General features: G+C 36.7%; 1 protein-coding gene across 1 annotated transcript; it reads right to left on the reverse strand.

The window, feature by feature from the left end:
• Positions 1-133: 133 nt before the first annotated feature.
• Positions 134-17,323, reverse strand: LOC113511257 (uncharacterized). Its single transcript, XM_052892319.1, has 14 exons — positions 17,158-17,323; positions 15,898-16,130; positions 14,779-15,102; positions 13,395-13,527; positions 12,743-12,960; positions 11,558-11,752; positions 10,431-10,640; positions 6,100-6,223; positions 5,013-5,245; positions 4,227-4,550; positions 3,383-3,515; positions 2,630-2,847; positions 1,212-1,406; positions 134-410 (listed from the first exon to the last, which is right to left on the reverse strand). Exons 1-14 carry the CDS (start codon positions 17,225-17,227, stop codon positions 147-149), a joined length of 2,874 nt encoding a protein of 957 aa, XP_052748279.1. The 5' UTR covers positions 17,228-17,323; the 3' UTR covers positions 134-146.
• Positions 17,324-20,456: the final 3,133 nt, after the last annotated feature.

The following is a 20,456-nucleotide window of genomic DNA, read 5'->3' on the forward strand; positions in this document are numbered from 1 at the left end:
AAGAATACGAGAAGGTTGACACCAGCGAAGCCTTGGAAGTTGATGTACATTCCGAGCATGTTCGAAATAGACGTGTAAGCAAACACGCCGAGATAGAAAAAAAAAGGAAAAATTAAACACTTATCAATAAAAATAGATTTTATTAATTATATTAACGAGTCTCTTTTTTCATTTTTAGATTCAATCATATCTCCTCCCGATAACATCAACTCGATTTCTTCTACCGTTTTCCCTTTAGTCTCTGGCACGAGTACCAGGCAAACAAAGAATCCCAGAAGGTTGACACCAGCGAAGCCATAGAAGGTGGCGTACATTCCGACAATGTTCGAAATAGGCGTGTAAGCAAACACGCCGAGAAAGGTAACCGACCAAGCGCTCATTGTCACGAGGCCTACCACTTTTGCGCGAATCTAGAAACCATAGTATTTAAATTAATTTATATCTCAATTAACAAAACATTGTACGTTCTCTGCTATTCGACATTTGACGAGTGCAAAATTTTATTTTATTTGATATCCTAAAAAACAGTACTATCTATAGACTATGAGTTTGAGGTCTTATCATGGAATTTGGTACATCAAAACACTCGCCAATAATCCAAAATTACTATAACAGATGTTTAAATAACAAATGTTAGGGTCAGCAACGCGCGTAATGCCTCTAGTATTGCAGGTGTCCATAGACTTCGGTAACCGCTTACCATTGGAGGGAAAGGGATTGTTAGTAATGGAGACTGAGAATCCCATTACTAGCTATACCCAACCAGGTCGATCTCCTCGCAGTTCCCCCTGGAAACTATCATGGTTGATTCCTGATGAATTTATCATGATGGGCTAACTGGCCTGTTTTCATTCTCATCTATCACCCTTCACTGGTGCTCCGCCAGTGTATCCCGTTAGCACAGGCGGGGTTACCATATCATTTTCACCCATCAAAAAAAAAAACCGCTTACCATTAGGTGAGCCGTATGCTTGTTTGTTACCTCAATGGTATAATAAAAAAATAAAACAAAATGCGGTTAAAACTTATTTAAAAACTTGTTCTACTAAATTAGTATTATTATGTATTATGAAACTATTTATGTCAAATTTATATTTCGCCAACCGTCTCATATATGACGGAGTTCAAGCAGGCAAACTTATAAAAGACAAAAATTTGTCGTGAAAAATATCAAAATACATCTACGACATTTCTCTAAACTCACAGCTAACCTGAAAATTAAACATTTCCGCCATAATGACACCGGGAACAGAGGTCACTCCTGTCGCGTACGCCCACATCGCTGTCACTATCGCAAGCACTGGCAACCACCCCGGAACGCTGCCGCCCTGGTGTTGCACCAGCATTATAGAAGCGAGGCATAAGAACGACGCTACTGTTATGGCGTACGTTATCACTAATAATGGCTGAAAATTAAAAAAAATGTTTCATCATCATCAAAGGAAGACTTTGTACAAAAGTCGATTGCTTGGGTACCTCTGTCCCATTCGTGTTTCAACCGTAAAGCAGTTGTGTTTGCATGGCTGTGTTTCGGTTTAAAGGGTGGGATATGGCGTGAATTTACTGGGTACAGAGGAATAACACCCGAGTCCTCAGTCCTATGATCGCGCTAATCAAATGGCGTAAAAGTATTTTATTTTCTTTCTCATTTTTTTTCACATTATCATATGCATTGTGCTTGTTTTAAACAGTTCTTACGACCATCACTACAGGAGCTTCCCCAAAAGGAGAGTCCAAATATAGATCAGAAATCTGTTTGAAGGGTGGGTATGACAATGAAATTAGAGGGTACGGATATTATATCTTGGTCTTGTGAAATAGAATAGAATAGAAGTAAAGTAGAGCAGTAGAGGGTAGGTTTTTTTTTAATGGAATGGTTACTCCGCCTGAATAGAAGTAGAGTAATAGAGAGTAGGGTTTTTTTAATGGATGATAATGGAATGGTTACCTCGCTTGCGCTATCGGTATACACCGGCGGGGCACCAGCGAGGCATGATAGGTGAAGATGAAGCAGGTCAGTTAACCCATCATGACAAATTCATTAATGATTCGATCACGATTGTTTCCAAGGGAAACCGCAAGGAGGTCGACCTGATAGGGTTGTTAATCTTCATTATTAACAATCCCCTTTTCCCCCTTAAAGGGTAGGGTTAGGATAGGACGAAGTAAAGAAGGAAAGAGTAAAATAGAATAGAAGATCTATAATTACAAAAGAGAAAAAAGGAATTACACCGCGTCAACCGCATGTGAATGTCTATAAGTGACGATTACCGTATTCCATGTAGTGAGCAGTTAGTTTTAAAAAAATAAGAAAAGGGAGTGGTGTCACAGACAAAATAATAATTAGTTTGAAATTAGCCATGTGGTCTCGGCATAGAATGAGCCACCTCTTCTTTTTCCATGGGTACCGTAAGAGGTGACTAAGGGAACTTAATGATCAAGGGATTAGCAGCAGCGACCCTCTTAAAACATCACCAGTAGTCCTGTCACCAAATGCGCTTGAAAAATTCGTCTGCCAAGTGTGGCAACTACTAGCAGAATCCCCCTTATAGGGGGGGGGCTTTGTTCAGCAGTGGACAGTTAAAGGCTGACATGATGAGTTTAAAATATAGTAAAATGTAAAACAAACCTTTCTTCCTAATCTGTCTACGGTGAGTATGGTTACAATAGAACCCAATATCATGAAGGCCGGTATACTCAGTGATTGCAGCTCTACACTGATAGTGACTCCGGACGAACCAAGGATGCTGGATATGTACGTAATAATGGCGAAGCACCCGTTACACGCTTGGATGCCACCCAAAAGGATGAGCAGGAATATGCCTTTGCGCCACGGTTTGTTTTTAACTGTAAATTAAAAGTTTTTAATAGACTGACAGTGCGAGACTTCATACAAAAGATGGGATAGAGGTATCCAAGCAGATGCTTGGATACCTCTATCCTATCTGTTTTTCTGTCGTGAAGCAGTTGTGTTATCCGGCTGTGTTCTAGTTTGAAGGATGGAATGTGGTAGTAACATTGCAAGATACGGAGGCATAATAAAAAGAAAGGAACTATTAGTAATAGGGTTGCCAGTAATGCTCCCTGTCAGGTCGAACTCCTTGCGGTTCTTCCTGGATATCACTATGATTAATTCTAAATGAGATTCAGCAGAGCAGTTGTGTTTGCATGACTTTATTTCAGTTTTAAGAAGAACATATAGCAACAAAATAGCAGGGTACAGAGGCATAATACCTTAGTCTCAGGAATGGCAACTCGTAACAGGGATCATGGGCGACACAATATACTCTGTTATGACCATGGTACTGCTTATGTTAGCACTTTCCATCAAGTGGACCATCGACTTATTTGTCGTTCTAAGTTGAATAAAAAATATACTCACAGATACATAAAAACGTTATGGGTGGTAATGACTTGAAGTACATATCCTCGTTTCTCATGTACGTGATCTCGTTGACAACTTCTTTGTCGGTCGGCTCCCGTCCTCGAAGGAAAGCAATAGTCGACGCAGCTGCCTGTAAAAGCGGTACGGTAAGCTAAATAGACAGGTGGGTTAAAAAGCCAAACAAATAATGTTAGAGGATATATTTGTTAGGATTTGAGGATTTGTTTAATAGGCCTCTTGCACTGAAGGCGAAATGTTAACGAACTAATGTACTAGTGTAGGCGAGTTATATAAAACAATTTCTATTACCATATGTTCTAATGGTGTTTTTAATCCCCTATTTTCTTGGTCTACTTGGATCGATAATGGAAAAGGAATTGTTAATAATGTGTTGTTAATGATGTGAGCTTAAATTGAGGGAGAAGTCGGGCTAAATCTCACCACATCGTATCAATAGTAAGTAAATTTGGGAGGACAAAATAAAAAAATTATTTAAAATGTCACACGTAAATCTCACATAAAACAGACGGGGAGTCACTTCGATCACATCGTTTAATGGACGTATATTTAGATTCTATTTTGTGAGACATGTGGTTCTACGCCATGATATGTACACCTTTACTGATCCTAAGTCTCTCCTTACAAAAGGTGTATTAATAAATTTTAAGATACAATAATATTTACAATATTTACTTTCATGCCTCTCGAGTAAAAGTTTATTGTAGCAAAAATCAACATTGTTCCCATTTATTGAGAAAACCCATACCTATAGATTCCTATAGGTAGGTACCTTAAGGATACGGGAATAATATGATTTTGACAATAAAAAATAAATGTTTACCTCATATTTCCCAATCTTTACTAGGAACGCAGGAGACTCGGGAGCTTTCATTAGAAACAATATTAAAACCAGCGGCAACCACACCACAATCCACAATACGGTATAGTATTCTAAATATGCTCCCATTGCGTACATTATAATATATCCAAGGTTTTGATTCAGTCCAACGAGAGATACCAGCAGACCTCTTATGTTGTCCTGGCTTAGCTCTTTTATATACATGGGTATAACGGTAAAACAGCCCCCAGCAGCGATGCCAGCACAAATTCTTGCCGTTAGAAGACCTGGCACGGTCGTTGTTAGTAGTTTTATTATCCAGCATAACTAAAAATATTGGTTATTAAATATTATAAAAAGTGGTGACTTACTTTTTTCCCCCAAATTTTATCTAAATTTCTGTAATGGAACGAACGTAGTCTATTGTCTCTCGTTAGTGTTAATCAAGTCGTAGCACCAGAAGTCATTCCGAGCCAAATCAATAGCCAAAACTATTAAAAAATTTCAAATCAAATTTTTGCAATGACTTATCAATTACTATAACATAGACAACACAAAAACTAGAAAAAAGGCTTTTTTTAACAACAGGGATAATTAGTTGATTGCAATATGTCATATCTGATCAACCTCCACGCGGTTCCTGCACTTCTATTATATTCGTCTGAAAACCATCTTAGGACATTCTAACTTGAATTCTCACCTATCATTCCTCACTGATTCCCTGCCAGCATATACCGACTGTGCACCTTTCCTATATTATCTATTAAAAAAAAAACTTAAAAATCTTACAGCTTGTGGCACAGCAATTGCTACAACTCCCACTTTTCTGCCATACTTGTCAGATAAGTAGGTGTAGAAAGGGACTCCGAGCACAGCCATCATCGGCACCACACTCGCGATCCACGACCAGTTCTCATCAGAGATCGGTTTGGCAACTACTGATGATGTCTCCGATTGCAACACTTTTGTCATGGGAGAAATCCAAGCGATTTGAAGCCCATAGTTCAATAGAGCTGTGTTTACTGCAATTAAATTCGAATATTCTGACACTTCCCTATGGTGGGGGGAAAGGGATTCTTAGTAATAGAGACTGAGAATCTCATTGCTAGCAATATACCCAACCAGGTCGACCACGAACGACCACGAACCACCCAGGGGTCCTCGCGGTTCCCCCTGGAAACTATCATGGTTAATTCCTGATGAATTCATCATGATGGGCTAACTGGCCTGTTTTCATTCTCATCTATCACCCTTCACTGGTGCTTCGCCAGTGTATCCCGTTAGCGCAGGCGGGGTTACCATACCATTTTCACCCATAAAAAAAAACTTCCCTATGGGTTGACTGGGAGAGAATGTTTTTAGCATTAAGTCCGCCATGTTAAAAAATATTGTCTTATGTGGAAGTATTATGTTTATCAGTTTAGGCATGTGGCTATGGCATATAATGGGCTACTCGTTCCTTTAATGGTCGAGGGATGGGCAGCAGCGTCCCTCTTAAAACAACACTAAAAGCCAAACTGCGGTTGCCAACCCGCCTGCCAAGCAATTACTGGCCAAACCCTCCTTGTGGGAGAGGCTATGTTCAACAAGGAATTATTAACGGCTGACACAACAAAATGTTATAACTCTGTACCCTGTAAATTCACTGCCATATCCTACACTTCAAACCGTTTTTCTAATGATTTTTTTTTTCTTTTTCTAGTCTGCTAATTGGCAATCTGTTCCTTATAGAACAATAATCCAATCTGCTGTTTGGATGTCAGGTTTAAATTTTGTCAATAAATGATGAGGCCAATCCATTAACCAGCTCTCAGTCTCTGCCTGTAAATCTTTCTACCAGTCCTTGGATTATTTACAATAGTACCAATTTACATACCTATTATTGCGACCAACCATTGCATATATGTATGTCCATCTTTATTTTTACTCGTTATACATGATTCACTTTTTTTATCACCCATTTTCTTTTGCATTAAACAATATAATACAATAGATTTAAATTAAATAGTTACTTATTTTACATCAAAGTCAGAATAAAAGAAACGTGATACTTAATTTCAACTAATTAAATAAACAATAAATCCAAAAATATAAGAACAATCTATTTTATTCGTTCAGAAAATAAACATTTATTTATATATTAAGATAATACTGTTGCTATTGTTATAGGGCTGTTACATATTCTAGAGAAAATTATCAAATTTTAATTTTTTTTTTATTTGATTTGATTTGATTTGATTTATTTATCAATCAATCAATTTATATAACAACATATTTTCTGCACGGAGGCAACAACTTTGTACATACACTGGTGGTCTGTGTATGCCGGCGTGGTGTCTTCAGATTTATTTACAACATTTATATAACAACATATTTTCACCAGAGGGAGACTTTGTACAAAAGTCGTTTGCTTGGACACCTCTGTCCTATTAGTGTTTCTACCGTGAAGCAGTTGTGTTTGCATGGCTGTGTTTCGGTTAGAAGGGTGGGATATGGCGTGAGTTTACAGGGTACAGAGGAATAACACCTGATTCCACAGGAAAGGCAACGCATGGGGGGTATCATGGGCGAAACAGTAGGTATACTCTGTTAATTTATTAAATAACACTACTACCTAATGACGTATACAATGTTTAGTTAAATGTTCAGACGAGGCACAAAGTTAGTATAGTATGTACGGTTTAAATTGGTTTAAATTTGTTTTTTGGCACAACCCTATTCCAAATAACATTCTTCGTCTCCACAAATGGTGCGGCATTATTTGCACCAATTATTTGGTAGCCACACAATCAACACACGCGGACATGTCTTCAGATAAAATACTATAGTGTAAATATTAGATAAATGCTATGACGTCAAAAGAAAAAGTATGGAAAAATCAATAGCGTTTAGCGTAATAGTTACGATTGTTTTCCGCGAAAAAACTCGACTTAAATTGTGGTAAAACCGGTTATTTCGATTTAAAAACTAAATGACTGAGCCGATTTTGATAAAATTAACATAAGACTAATCTGTAAGTAATATACTTTCAGATAAAAAAAGAATTTTCCAAATCGGTTCACAACTGACGGAGTTATGAGGTAACAAACGTAAATAAAAAAAAATTACAATCGAATGGACAACCTTCTTTTTTGAGAAAATAAATGATCATTTTGTTAATAATGAGAATTCGAGAAAAAGCTCAACTTTTTCATACAATTTTGCTAGCAATAAATTTTGTCTCATAATCTGCATCTTTTTAATGTGTAAACACTCCATCAAGATTATTTTCCCCTGGAAACCGTGTTATCGCAAAAATTATACATTTGTTTACATTTATTATTGAATTTGTCACGATTGACTAACTAATTTGCTTCATCCTCACCTGTCATCCCTCACTGCTTGCCGGCCGGCGTACCTATACCGTTAGCACTGCCGGGGTTATGGTATGGTATGGAAGGGTGGGATATGGCGTAAATTTACTGGGTGCAGAGGAATAACATCTGAGTCCTCAGGAATGGCAACGCATGGGAGGTATCATGGGCGAAACAGTATACTCTGTTATATCCATAGTACTGCTCATGTCTATAGGCGACGGTTACCACTCTCCATCAGGTGGGCCGTCAGCTTGTTTGCCATTCTAAGTTGTATAAAAAAAAAATTGTTTATTCACTTTTTATTGTACCACTTAAAGAATATAGCAAACAAATATTATTAAGTGTATTTATTTATTTATTTTAAAATGAAATTAAATTAAAATCACTATTGCGTCACCTACACTACACCTACCTACACTTCTATATGTTCTCCTTTAACTAAAGGTTGTCTGTAAGAGATTGTCATAGCGATAAGACCGCCTTTTGTACATTTATATGTATATTTTAATCTGTACTTCATGCTACTGTATTTTACTTGAATTGTTTATATTTATAAAGAGTTAAATAAATAAATAAATATTTATTTGTATGCTATTTACTGTATAGATAATCTGATAGTATTAATTTACTATTACCTTATTTCCTTTGGCCGTAACAGAATATCAGTGTTTTGCTCTTTTGAAGGCAAAGCAATAAACTGAGTTGTGACCATTTTGTGTTTTTTTTTTTATATAACAAACAAGCTGACGGCCCACCTAATGAAAAGTGGTAACCGTCGCCTATAGACATGAACATACCATGGACATAACAGAGTATACTGTTTCGCCCATTTTACCCCCCATGCGTTGCCATTCCTGAGGACTCAGGTGTTATTTCTCTGTGACCAGTAAATTTTTGATGTTGTTATGGCACACGCACAAAATGGAAAACTTGTGTGTTGGCTTTAATGTACTTTATTTTTATGCATATCTCTTATCTCGCTTTTTATGTATATCTGTGTATGTTATAATTTGTGTGCTTTAAGTAATGCAAATGAATTATATATCGACCTATAATATATGTTTGTTTAAATATACATCGTTATTAGAAAGAAAACTCTGCATGATCGACATGCACCTTGCACGTTTATCATGATAATTACATTTTTATTAGTTTGTAATTTTACCAGAGGGAGACTTTGTACAAAAGTCATTTTCTTGGGCACCTCTGTCCCATTCGTGTTTCAACCGAAAAGCAGTTGTGTTTACATGTTTTCGATTTGAAGGGTGGGATATGGCAGTGAATTTATATGGTACAGTAATAACACCTGAGTCCTCAGGAATGACAACGCATGGGGGGTATCATGTGCGAAACAGTATACTCTGTTATGTCCATGGTACTGCTCATGTCTATAGACGACGGGTACTTGTGTTACGGTTACGGTGACGATATTTATTGTATAAAAATATTATATGCATTCATTAAGGATATAGTCCATCTGTGTACTATTTTTTTATAGATCCATTCATTCATTTTTTAACAGACTTCAAAAAGATGGTTATACTTTTTTACGGTTGTTACCTCATAGCTCTGTCAGTTATAAACAGATTTGGAAAATTCTCTTTTTTATCTGAAAGGATATACTTACAGATTGGTCCTCATAGAAATTTTATCAAATTTAATTCAGTAGTTTAGTTTTAAGATTAAAAGAACTGGTTTTGTCCCAATGGAAGTAATTTTTTTTGTGACACACAATTTTAAATTATATTTAGCGTGTTTTTATTTACTTTGAAAATATTTGAAACAGTACGAGTAATATTCATATTATATCTTCTCAAAATATGGCCATTATAATGTATTTAAAAATTTTTTTAAATTATTTCATCTATAGAAAACTACATTCTCAGCGAATAACATGGGCCTTTCTGTTATTTTCAAACATTTTAAAATTAATTAAAAACCCATGCGAAGCCGGGCTGAATCGGTAGTTGATAAAGAAATTACTTGCTATCAGGAAGGCTGTATAAAAATACCATTGAATATATTACAGCGCCATCTATAATCCGAAACTAAGCAAAGCTTCTATTATTAGTTAAATAATTAATATTATGCTTGTTGACTAGTTGCATGGTATAAAAAAAACATAAACAATCAAAAATAAAAAAATAAATAAAAAGAATCAAATTTTAAACAACTTCAGTAGGCGTAACAGTTTGACATGCCATGGTAACCCTTTCCATCAGATGGGCCATATGCTTACTTGATATAAAATATAATAAGCAAATATGGGTGAATAAATAAGTATTCAAACCTAAGAACAAGGAATTACATAGAAGGAATGATTAAATAAAAACTGTAAATCATATGGTTCCCTCCTTTCTTCTTATGCAAATAAGAAGAAAGGAGGGAGGGATTATAATTAGGAAAAAGAGGACAAAAGATACACCATCAGTTGCTATTTTTGTCAATTCATAGCAGGCTAGTGTATAGAAAATGTTATTCGGCCTTATAACTCTACAAAATTCAGATACAATCTGCTTGCATACTTTCTACATAAACTGTGTTGAATATATAATCTAGTAATGTAAAATTTGTCATTGATAAATAATTTAATTGACATATCAAACATTTTCTATACACTAGCCTACTATGAACTGACAAAAATATAAACTGATGGTGGTTCTTTTGTCCTCTTTTTACTAATTATATTTGCATAAGAAGAAAGGAAGCAACCATATGACTTATAGTTTTTATTTTATCATTCCTTCTATGTAATTCCTTGTTCTTAAATTCAAACTTATTAAAACAAAACTTACATTTTTAAATTTTTATATTTAATAATATTATTTTTTTTTTATAAAATTTATCGTGCCAAAATCAACGTGATCTCGTCAACAGTTTTCCCTTTCGTCTCGGGCAGAAGTACCAGGGCAATAACGACGCCAAGGAGGTTGGTTCCGGCGAAGCAATAAAACATAGTGTACGTTCCGAGCGCATTTGAGATCGGTGTGAAAGCAAACAACTGTACGAAGGAAATAAACCACGCGTATGTCACTAGACAGCCCAATACTTTTGCTCGTATCTGAAAAGAAAAAAAATACAAATAAGAAGTCAAGAGTCAGCTAATAATACATTACTAACTGGTCGCCTACATTTATATCTAAAATGTACAGTATCGTAGACAACGGAATACAATGTTATGTCCATGGTAAATTGGTAATTCTCATGGATTGTTAAATCTATTATTAATGAGGAAAATGGTGTTCAGCCTCGGTGCTATTACTTGGCTATCATTACCCCATCTTTCAAACGGATCATGCCAAAACCGAAGTATATAAAATAAAAAAAAAATACAATTTATTTGAATAAAGAATATATTTTTTTTTTTTTTTTAATCTGAAGTATAAAATAAAATCAGTATAAAATCACAGCTGCTTGAGATAGAAACTGAACATAGCTTCCCCCATAGAGTGTCATAAGGAACTGTCCTGAGCCACCTGCATCCACTGACCCCCTACAATGCATTTGAGGTCGTCACTCCATCTAGTGGGAGATTGTTCTACACGGCGCTTGCCCGTATGGTGTCGCTGTATGGACAAATGATTTGTGATACCCATACAAACGGCCTTTATCCCCTCTTCATCTTGTTATGTTTAATAGAGGTTTTTTATACAACTTAGAATGGCAAACAAGCTGACGACCCACCTGATGGAAAGTGGTAACCGTCGCCTATAGACATGAGCAGTACCATGGACATAACAGAGTATACTGTTTCACCCGTGATATTTCGATGCGTTGCCATTCCTGAGCACTTAGGTGGTATTCCTCTGTACTCAGTAAATTCACTGCCATATCCCACCCTTTAAACCAAAACACAGCCATGCAATTACAACTGCTTCACGGTAGAAACACAAATGGGTTAGAGGTACCCAAGCAAAAGACTTTTGTACAAAGTCTCCTTTATTTTTCACTTTATTTGTAATATAAAATAATACTAACTTGAAAATTGAACATTTCAGCCATAACGACGTAGGGAATGGGCGCGACGCCTGCAGCGTACGCCCACACAGCGGCCACTATCGCGAACACAGGCAACCACCCTGGAACGCTGCCGCCCTGGTGCTGCACCAGCATTATCGACGCGAGACACAGGAGCGATACAACTGTTATTCCGAAAGCTGATGACAGCATTACCTAAAACATGAATGTAATGTAATAATAGACTGCAAGAGATTCAAAACATCTATCAAGTCAGAATTTCTAGTTTATTTAACCAGTCTTTGTTGTAAATTTAAGAACACATATTTATTTGCATGTGTGTGTTATATATATATATATATATATATATATATATATATATATATATATATATATATATATATATATATATATATATATATATATATATATATATATATATATATACTAGCTGACACGGTAAACGTTGTTTTACCATATACATTATTTCTAGAACTATACGTGAAAATATATAGTACTACAATTATTATATTCGATTGTCATTTTGCAACCCTATTACGGCATATAAAAATTATATAGGGTTGATCGTAAAAGCGTGCAAATTTGTATGTATTTTTCAATGCTAAATAATCTAATATATAAAATTCTCGTGTCACGGTGTTATGTTTATGTAAAAATATGTTTTATATTTTTTTGACAAAATTTTTAATTGTGTTTTAAATATGATTTAGCATTGAAAAATACATACAACTTTAAATTTTCATCATTTTACGATCAACCCCTGTATTTTAATCGCGACTTTTATATTTCGCAATAAGTGGTAAAACAACGTTTACGGGGTCAGCTAGTAATAAAATAAAAATAAAAAAATTGTCAAAAAATTAAAAAATAAAAATTTACAGGTGGGTCACCCTTATCATTGAGGGGTATAAAAAATAGATGTTGGCCGATTCTCAGACCTACCCAATATACACACAAAATTTCAAAAAAATCCGTAAAGCCGTTTCGGAGGAGTTAAGTAACAAACACTGCGACACGAGAATTTTATATATTAGATATACTTATGTATAAATTTCAAATTCATAGACAGTTCTTTTTGTCTGAAAATTGTCACAATATTGTACACCGCTCTACCCGCTGACGTTGATGCTCCTTTCCACTTTGGATTTGCTGGAAGAGAATACTCAGCTCAACTGCTCAACCAACCTTCCTTCCCATTCTCTCCACACACACTATGGAAATAGCTGAGCCGACAATCATCACTGCTGGTATGCTGAGCGTCTGAACATCAGGGCTGATGGTGACTCCCGAGGTGACCAAGATGGTGGACGCGTATGTCACGATGGCGAAGGATCCGTTGAACGCTTGACAAGTAATGACCGTCATGATCATCAGCAGCCCCTTGCGCCATGGCTTGTTCTTTACTGAAACATTACGTACATTTTCAATCGACTTCAAAAAAGGTGGTACTTTTTAATTCGATTGCATTTTTTTGTTTATCACCGTGAATGACTCGGTTATTTATAAACCGATTTGAAATTCGTGTTTCTGCCGTGAAGCAGTTGTGTTTGCATGGCTGTGTTTCGGTTTGAAGGTTCTTTGGCAGTGTTTGCCACGCTGGGTAGGCGGATTTATAACCGCAGCCAAGTTTTGGCGATGTTTTAAAAGGTACGCTATTGCCCATCCCTCGAACATTAAATTCCTTTTACCACACCCACGGGGATGGATGGGGTGTCCCGTTCTATGCCGGGACGCATACGGCTAAAGTACGAACTCTCTTAAATTCTATGGACCATCTTGGTGTATATATTTATGTGTATATTATTGTAGCTAGCCAACAACACTAACAATTACTCACAAATGCTGATAAATGAGATATGAGGCAACGTTTTGAAGTATGTGTCCTCAGTCTTCATGCTGTCAATTTCGTGGACCACTTCTTTATCATCCGGCTTCCACCCTCGAAGCAAGGCAACGGTCGACGCAGCCGCCTGAGGATTGACATGATAACCAACATTACATTATAGGTTTTTTTTTAATGGGTGATAATGGTATGGTAACCCCGTCTGTGCTCTAGGTGTACACTGGCGGAGCACCAGTGATAGATGACTGATTAGAATGAAAGTAGGCCAGTTAGCCCATCCTGATGAAGTCAACTAGAATTAGCTACGATGGTTTCCAGGGGGAACATCGTGGAGGTCTACCAGACAGGATATATTGCTAGTAATAGGGCAATTTGACCCCATTAATAACACTCCCTTTCCCCCCTATATTATGGGTTTATATTACGTACATTATCAGTTTTTTTACATAGAAAAGAATCTATACTTAAAACTTTAGTACGTAGAGGATTAATTCGGATTTTTTAAAATTCTCCGTTGAAGTCTGAGAAAGAAACTTATAAAGAAAACAAAATTAAAAAAAAAAAATAAAAACCCAATTTTATTTTCCTGCACAAACTGCCCGACTCAAATAGCCTTCGAAAGAGCGACATAGATAGCAATATCTTCGCTACCGATTGATAATTCTTTTTCATCAACTACATATCAGCCGTTTGCTGTCCACTGCTGGACATGGGCCTCCCTTAAAAGTAAGGTTTTGGCCAGAAGTAGCCACGCTGGCCAGCTGAACAACTATAGGCTTCGATGATATTTTTTTTTACAACACGGGGCAAACGAGCTTGCGGCTCACCTGATGATAAGTGACTACCGCCGCCCATGACCACCCAGAACACCAGCAGCATTGCAGGTGTACTGCCGGCTTTTTAAAAAGGAATACACTATTTTCTTGAAGGTTATGTTGTTGTATCGGTTCGGAAATACTGCTGCTGGAAGTTGATTCCAGATGGTGTTTTAAGAGAAACGTTGCTGCTCATCCAACTACCTTTAGTCGCCTCTTACGACACCCACGGAAAAGGAAGGGGTGGTCCATTCTACGCCAGGACTACATGGCAATTCTTTTTGCAATGAATTCAATTTTACAAATACGATATAGCAAATGATGGAAAAAAATTGTATTTTACGACAGAAAAAAAAATTGTACAAATATTAAGTACTAGCTGCTATCCCGCGACTTTACCTGCGTGAATCAATACATAAAATAACCCCTGTGCTAAGTTATGATGTAACCTAACTGTATACCAAATTTCATTCAAATCCGTTTAGCAGTTTTTGTGTGAAAGAGTAACAAACATGTATCCATCCATCATTATAAACTACCAAGATCAAATTGAAGTCACTTACCTCATATTTCCCCAATTTCACCAGAAAAGCAGGAGACTCTGGAATCTTTATAAGCAACGCTATCAGCACTAAAGGCAACCACACCGCGATCCATAACACCGTGTAGTAATCCAAAAATGCGCCCATAGCATACATGAATAGAAACCCCAAATTCTGATTCAGCCCCATTAGAGATACCAGCAGGCCTCTTATGTTGTCCTGGCTGAGTTCTTTCACGTACATGGGAGTGATGCAGAAACAGCCCCCAGCCGCTACACCAGCACAGATTCTGGCTATGAGGAGACCAGGTACGCTTGTTGTTACCATTTTTATTATCCAACATATCTGAAAATGTCATCATTATAAAAACCAAGTTTAATTATTCATTCATACATTCATATCGGACGTTAACTGTCCATTGCTGAAGATCTCCCCCATAATTTGTCATAAGGAAATTGTTCCTTCCCGATCCGACTATATACTAGGTATTTCTTGCTGGTATTTGCTATTGAAGAGTTTTTCCAGTAATTGCCACGTTTAGCAAGCAGGATGGAAACCGCAATTAGGCTACGGCGATCTTTTTAGAGGGACTAATTTTAATTTTTCCCCTAGCCGGTACTATTTACAATAAAACAGGCTCAGCCCCTTGGGCCCAAACTTTTGACACATAGGCGGCAGCCTACGAAGTAGCCGCTTGGGTAAAGAGCGTCTGCTTGAAACCACTAGATGACCCTCCGTCCGTTCATCATTCTATACATGGCCATTACTAGCAATATCCCGCAATAGGATGTTCAGCAGTGGACAGTTAACAGCTGATGTGATTAATGATAATGATCATTCTGCGGGGAAAGGGATTGTTAGTAATGGAGTCTGAGAATCCCATTGCTAGCAATATACCCAACCAGGTCGACCTTCTCGCGGTTCCCCCTGGAAACTATCGTGGTTAATTCCTGATGAATACATCATGATGGGCTAACTGGCCTGTTTTCATTATCATCTATCACCCTTCACTGGTGCTCCGCCAGCGTATCCCATTAGCGCAGGCGGAGTTACCGTTACCATACCGTTTTCACCCATAAAAAAAAGATCATTCTATTCTATATCATGTAAAAAAAAATAAAAAGACCATGATTAACTTACAGCTTGCGGCACAGCTATTGCCAGTACTCCTATTCTCCTCCCATACTTGTCCGCCAAATATGTATACAGAGGTACTCCGAAGACCGCCATTATGGGCATTATACTTGCAATCCACGTTAAACTGGCATCGGATATTGGTTGCTGAACCACTAACGATGTTTTCGACTGTAACACTCTTGTCATGGGCGAGATCCAGCCGGCTTGCATTCCGTACGTGAGCAATGTTGTATTGACTGCAACGAATTTATGTTACCCTAATACTATTCTGTATGAATTTTACAAAATATGTTCTCACGACTAATCTATCATCATCATCATCATCATATTAGCCTTCAACTGTTCACTGTTGAACATAAGTTTCTTCCTTGGGGAGTTTTGCCAGTAGTTGCCATGTTTGGCAGGCGGATTAGCAACTGCAATCAGACTTTAGAGATGTTTCAGAGGAATGCTGCTGCCCATCCCTCGACTTCCCTTAGTCGGCTTTTACGACACCCACGGGATAAGACGGGGTGGCTTATTCTATGCCGGGACCACGCAGCTAATTATATTCAACATTATGCTTTTAAATATAAATAATAATTGTTGCTACTGCAATTTTATTTTATTTCAGTAAGTACGCATTACAGAGAATTAACAATGTTATATTAATTTATACTGTTTAATAATGTTTTATTCAAGCTAACTATATCCAAAAATATACAACATGATCAAATCAAGTATGTAAGCGCAATATAATTTATGCAACAAAAATAATTTTACTTACTTACACATTTATACCACTATTTCTTTTATCTTGGTTTGGTCATTTGGAGAGGATGGATGAAAGAAGAATTACGAAAGAGATTTATCGAGCAAGAATGGATGGAGATGTCAGTAGGGGCCGCCCTAGACGGCCGTATGTCGACCAAATAGGTGACGTGCTGAAGAAGGGCCAAATTAAAAGTACCCGTAACCGGCGAGCGATTAATGAATGAAAAGATTAATGAATGTGGAAGAAGCGAAAGAGTTTGTTTGATTCGAAGCATTTGGCGTTCCATTGTTTCTGCCTACCCTAATGGGAGACAGGCGTGACAGATATGTATGTATTTGTGTATGTACGTATATGTATGTATGTATGTATATATATTTATGGATGTATATGTAGTAACAATATTTATTTATATTTTAATAATAAATGCACCGGCTTAATTTTCTGCTTGCCTCATAACTGACTGATAGAGAACGCAATTAGGTATTAGTCTAAATAAATAAATATTTTACCTAATATTGCTATTATCCATTGCATTGTTGTTTTCCCCTGTTTAGGCGGTAAATCACTATTGTTTAACATTTTTGAAATTATTAATTTAAAATAATATTAATTAATACAATAATAACTTAATATCACAGGTAGCAGCACATTTTGTCACGCATACGAAATAATATGATAACGGATATCAAGCATTTATAAAGGCATACTAGTGTATATCAATAACAAAGTTCAGGGATGTACCATTTATAACTATTTTTTTGTGGGGATGAAAATGGTACGGTAAACCCGCCTGCGCTAACGGGATACGCTGGCGGAGCACCACGGAAGGGTGATAGATGAGAATGAAAACAGGCCAGTTAGCCCATCATGATGAATTTATCAGGAATTAACCATGATAGTTTCCAGGGGGAACCGCGAGGAGGTCAACCTGGTTGGGTATATTGCTAGCAATGGGATTTTTAGTCTCCGTTACTAACAATCCCTTTCTCCCCCATTTATAAACATTGATTTTTTTTTTTTAAATAGTGCTAACCCTGCATTTGGGATTCTTAAATTGTTTATCAGTAGTTATCACGTTTAGCAGGCGGACTGGCAACCACAGTTAGGCTTTAGAGATGTTTTAACAGAGACGCTGCTGCCCACCCCTCGACGGTTTAGTTCCCTTAGTCGCCTCTTACGACACTTACGGGAAAGGAAGTGGTTTATTCTATACCGGGATCAGACAGCTAGGTTTAACCTTAATTAACAGAAATGGTAACGCATCAGAGGTCATAGTATATTCTGTGACGCCATGGTGTTTTGTTAATATGTATAGAATATGGTCTCCAATTCACATAAGGTGTACTGTCAGTTTGTTTACCATTTCACGTTGTATCAAAAGCTTCAAGTCAAAAACTCTTCTCGAAAGGCAACGCATGGGGGGGGGGTATCATGGGCGAAACAGTACACTCTGTTATGTCCATGATACTGCTCATGTCTATAGGCGACGGTTACCACTTTCCATCAGGTGGGCCGTCAGCTTGTTTACCATTCTAAGTTGCATAAAAAAAAATTATAAAGTGTCAATATTTTTATTAAAATATTAGCTATATCCCGCAGCGTCATTCGCGTGAATAAGTATTTAATTTAAAATAATAAATATAATTTAAAATAATAAATATAATTTAAAATAATAAATATAATTTAAAATAAGAATATTTTATTAAACTCTCAATCTATCCTTGTATTAAATTCCATTTAAATCCATTCAGTAGGTTTTGTTTTCAACACGAGATTTTATCAAGAGCGTTACTGCATGAGGTTCTTCAAAACAGGGGTAAAATGGTTACTTCAGGGTCGGCAACGCGCGCGTAACACCCCTAGTATTGCAGGCGTTCATAGGCTACGGTAACAGCTTACCCTCAGATGGACCATATCATGTGGTTCGTTTTCACGCTCTATGGTATAAAAAAAAACATCTATACATCATCATCATCATATCAGCCATAAACTGTCCACTGGTAAACATAAGCCTCCCCCTTAGTCCCCTAAGGGGGAGGCTCATGCTTTTGCCAGTAGTTGCCACGCTTGACGAGCGGGTTGGCAGCTGCAATTAAGCTTTAGAGATGTTTTAAGAGGGACACTGCTGGCTATCCCTTGCCCTCCCTTAGTCGATTCTTGCAACACCCACGGGAAAGGAAGAGGTGGCCTGTTCTGTATACATTATCCCACAAATATCGGCATTTACAATATGTGGTAGTAAGATTTAGCACAACCCTACAATTTAAATAAAGAACGCTTTCATAGAGTTTCCACATCTACCGCAAATAGACAGTTCGCTATTTGCATTAAAACCAGTTATTACCTGATATGTTGTGTGGTTGTTTGAACTATATATCTCCATAACATGTTTACAATAATTGCTATTACATAAATTCCAGTAAATATAAGATCTATTTTAATTGTTATACATAGTTTACTTATAATAATAAATTCCTATTTTTCTATACTATTCAAGGCTTGATATAACTAGTCTGGCCATAAATACTGTTACATAAATACTTTTCTTTTTTTTTTTCAACTTTTTAATCATTTTATATTTGGAACACGTTTAATATTTTAAAAACTTCTTTCGATTTCGCGCCATTTTACATATTTTTTCGTGTTAATTATCAAATTACAATATGGAAGGGGGTGTTAAAATAAAATAGGATTGCAGTGATCGGCTTACACAAAGTGTGTATGGAGCCGTCGGTCGTGTTCCAGACACTTCAAAAGCTTGGTATCAGCCGTATGTTCGTATATCGTACTATCAACAGATACTACAACATTTCCTCTATCGAAGACCAGAAAAGATCGGGGCGGCCGCGTGCAGTTAAAACTACAAGGGCTGTATTATTATTTTCCAAAATATATGTGTTTACTCAATATTTTCATTTCATAAAAAAATACCAGGGCATCAGAAACACTAAGAAGCTCTTTTTAAAATTTCAGATGAAGTCGTTTGCGTCTACAGTCGCCATGACTGCACTATGCATTGGAAACTTCAGCGTTTTGACATTATTTCGGCCAGTGGTTGAAGTTTTTGCGCTTGTTTGCCACCTCAGTGGTATAAATAAAATAAAAACACTTAATGGTCGAGGGATTGCCAGCAGAGTCCTTCTTAAAGCATCACCAAAGACTAATTGAGTTTGGTATTGAGTAACTAAGGAAGACGAGGGATGGGCAGCAGCGTCCCTCTTAAAATATCTCTAAAACTTAACTGCGGTTGCCAATCCGCCTGTCAAGTGTGACAACTACGGGTAAAATCCCCCAAAGAGGGAAACTTATGTTCAGCAGTGGACAGTTAAAGTCTGATATGATGATGTTGAGAATTATATCATTAGTTTCTCTTTTTACTGTATATTAATAATTATAAATGTTAATTAAAAGGTGCAAAAAATAATATAAGTGGTAATAAGTGTGTTTTTTTTTTATGGGTGAAAATGGTAGGGTGTCGCAAAATATTGTTACTTACTGAGGGGGTCGCGCGATGAAAAAGTTTGAGTAACACTGATGTGGGTGATGCAATTGTGAAAGTATTATGCATTAATACCTTAATGAGGGCAATAAAAAATAAAATGTTGTGTGTGACAATTAAAATAAATAACACATGTGTCTACCATATATACCTATGTATACAATGTTGATATTTTCGAACTGTACGCGTATCTCAACAATATTGACCGAGCATTAGTAAAGTTTATTATGAGTAGTTATACTTATAAATATATCCGTTTAAATGTAATAAAATAACGCCGCCGTTCTGGTTCGTATCTGGCTCAAAGGA

The sequence above is a fragment of the Galleria mellonella genome, unplaced genomic scaffold (assembly GCF_026898425.1).
Source record: "Galleria mellonella isolate WM207_F2 unplaced genomic scaffold, CSIRO_AGI_GalMel_v1 utg109, whole genome shotgun sequence".
NCBI lineage: Eukaryota > Metazoa > Arthropoda > Insecta > Lepidoptera > Pyralidae > Galleria > Galleria mellonella.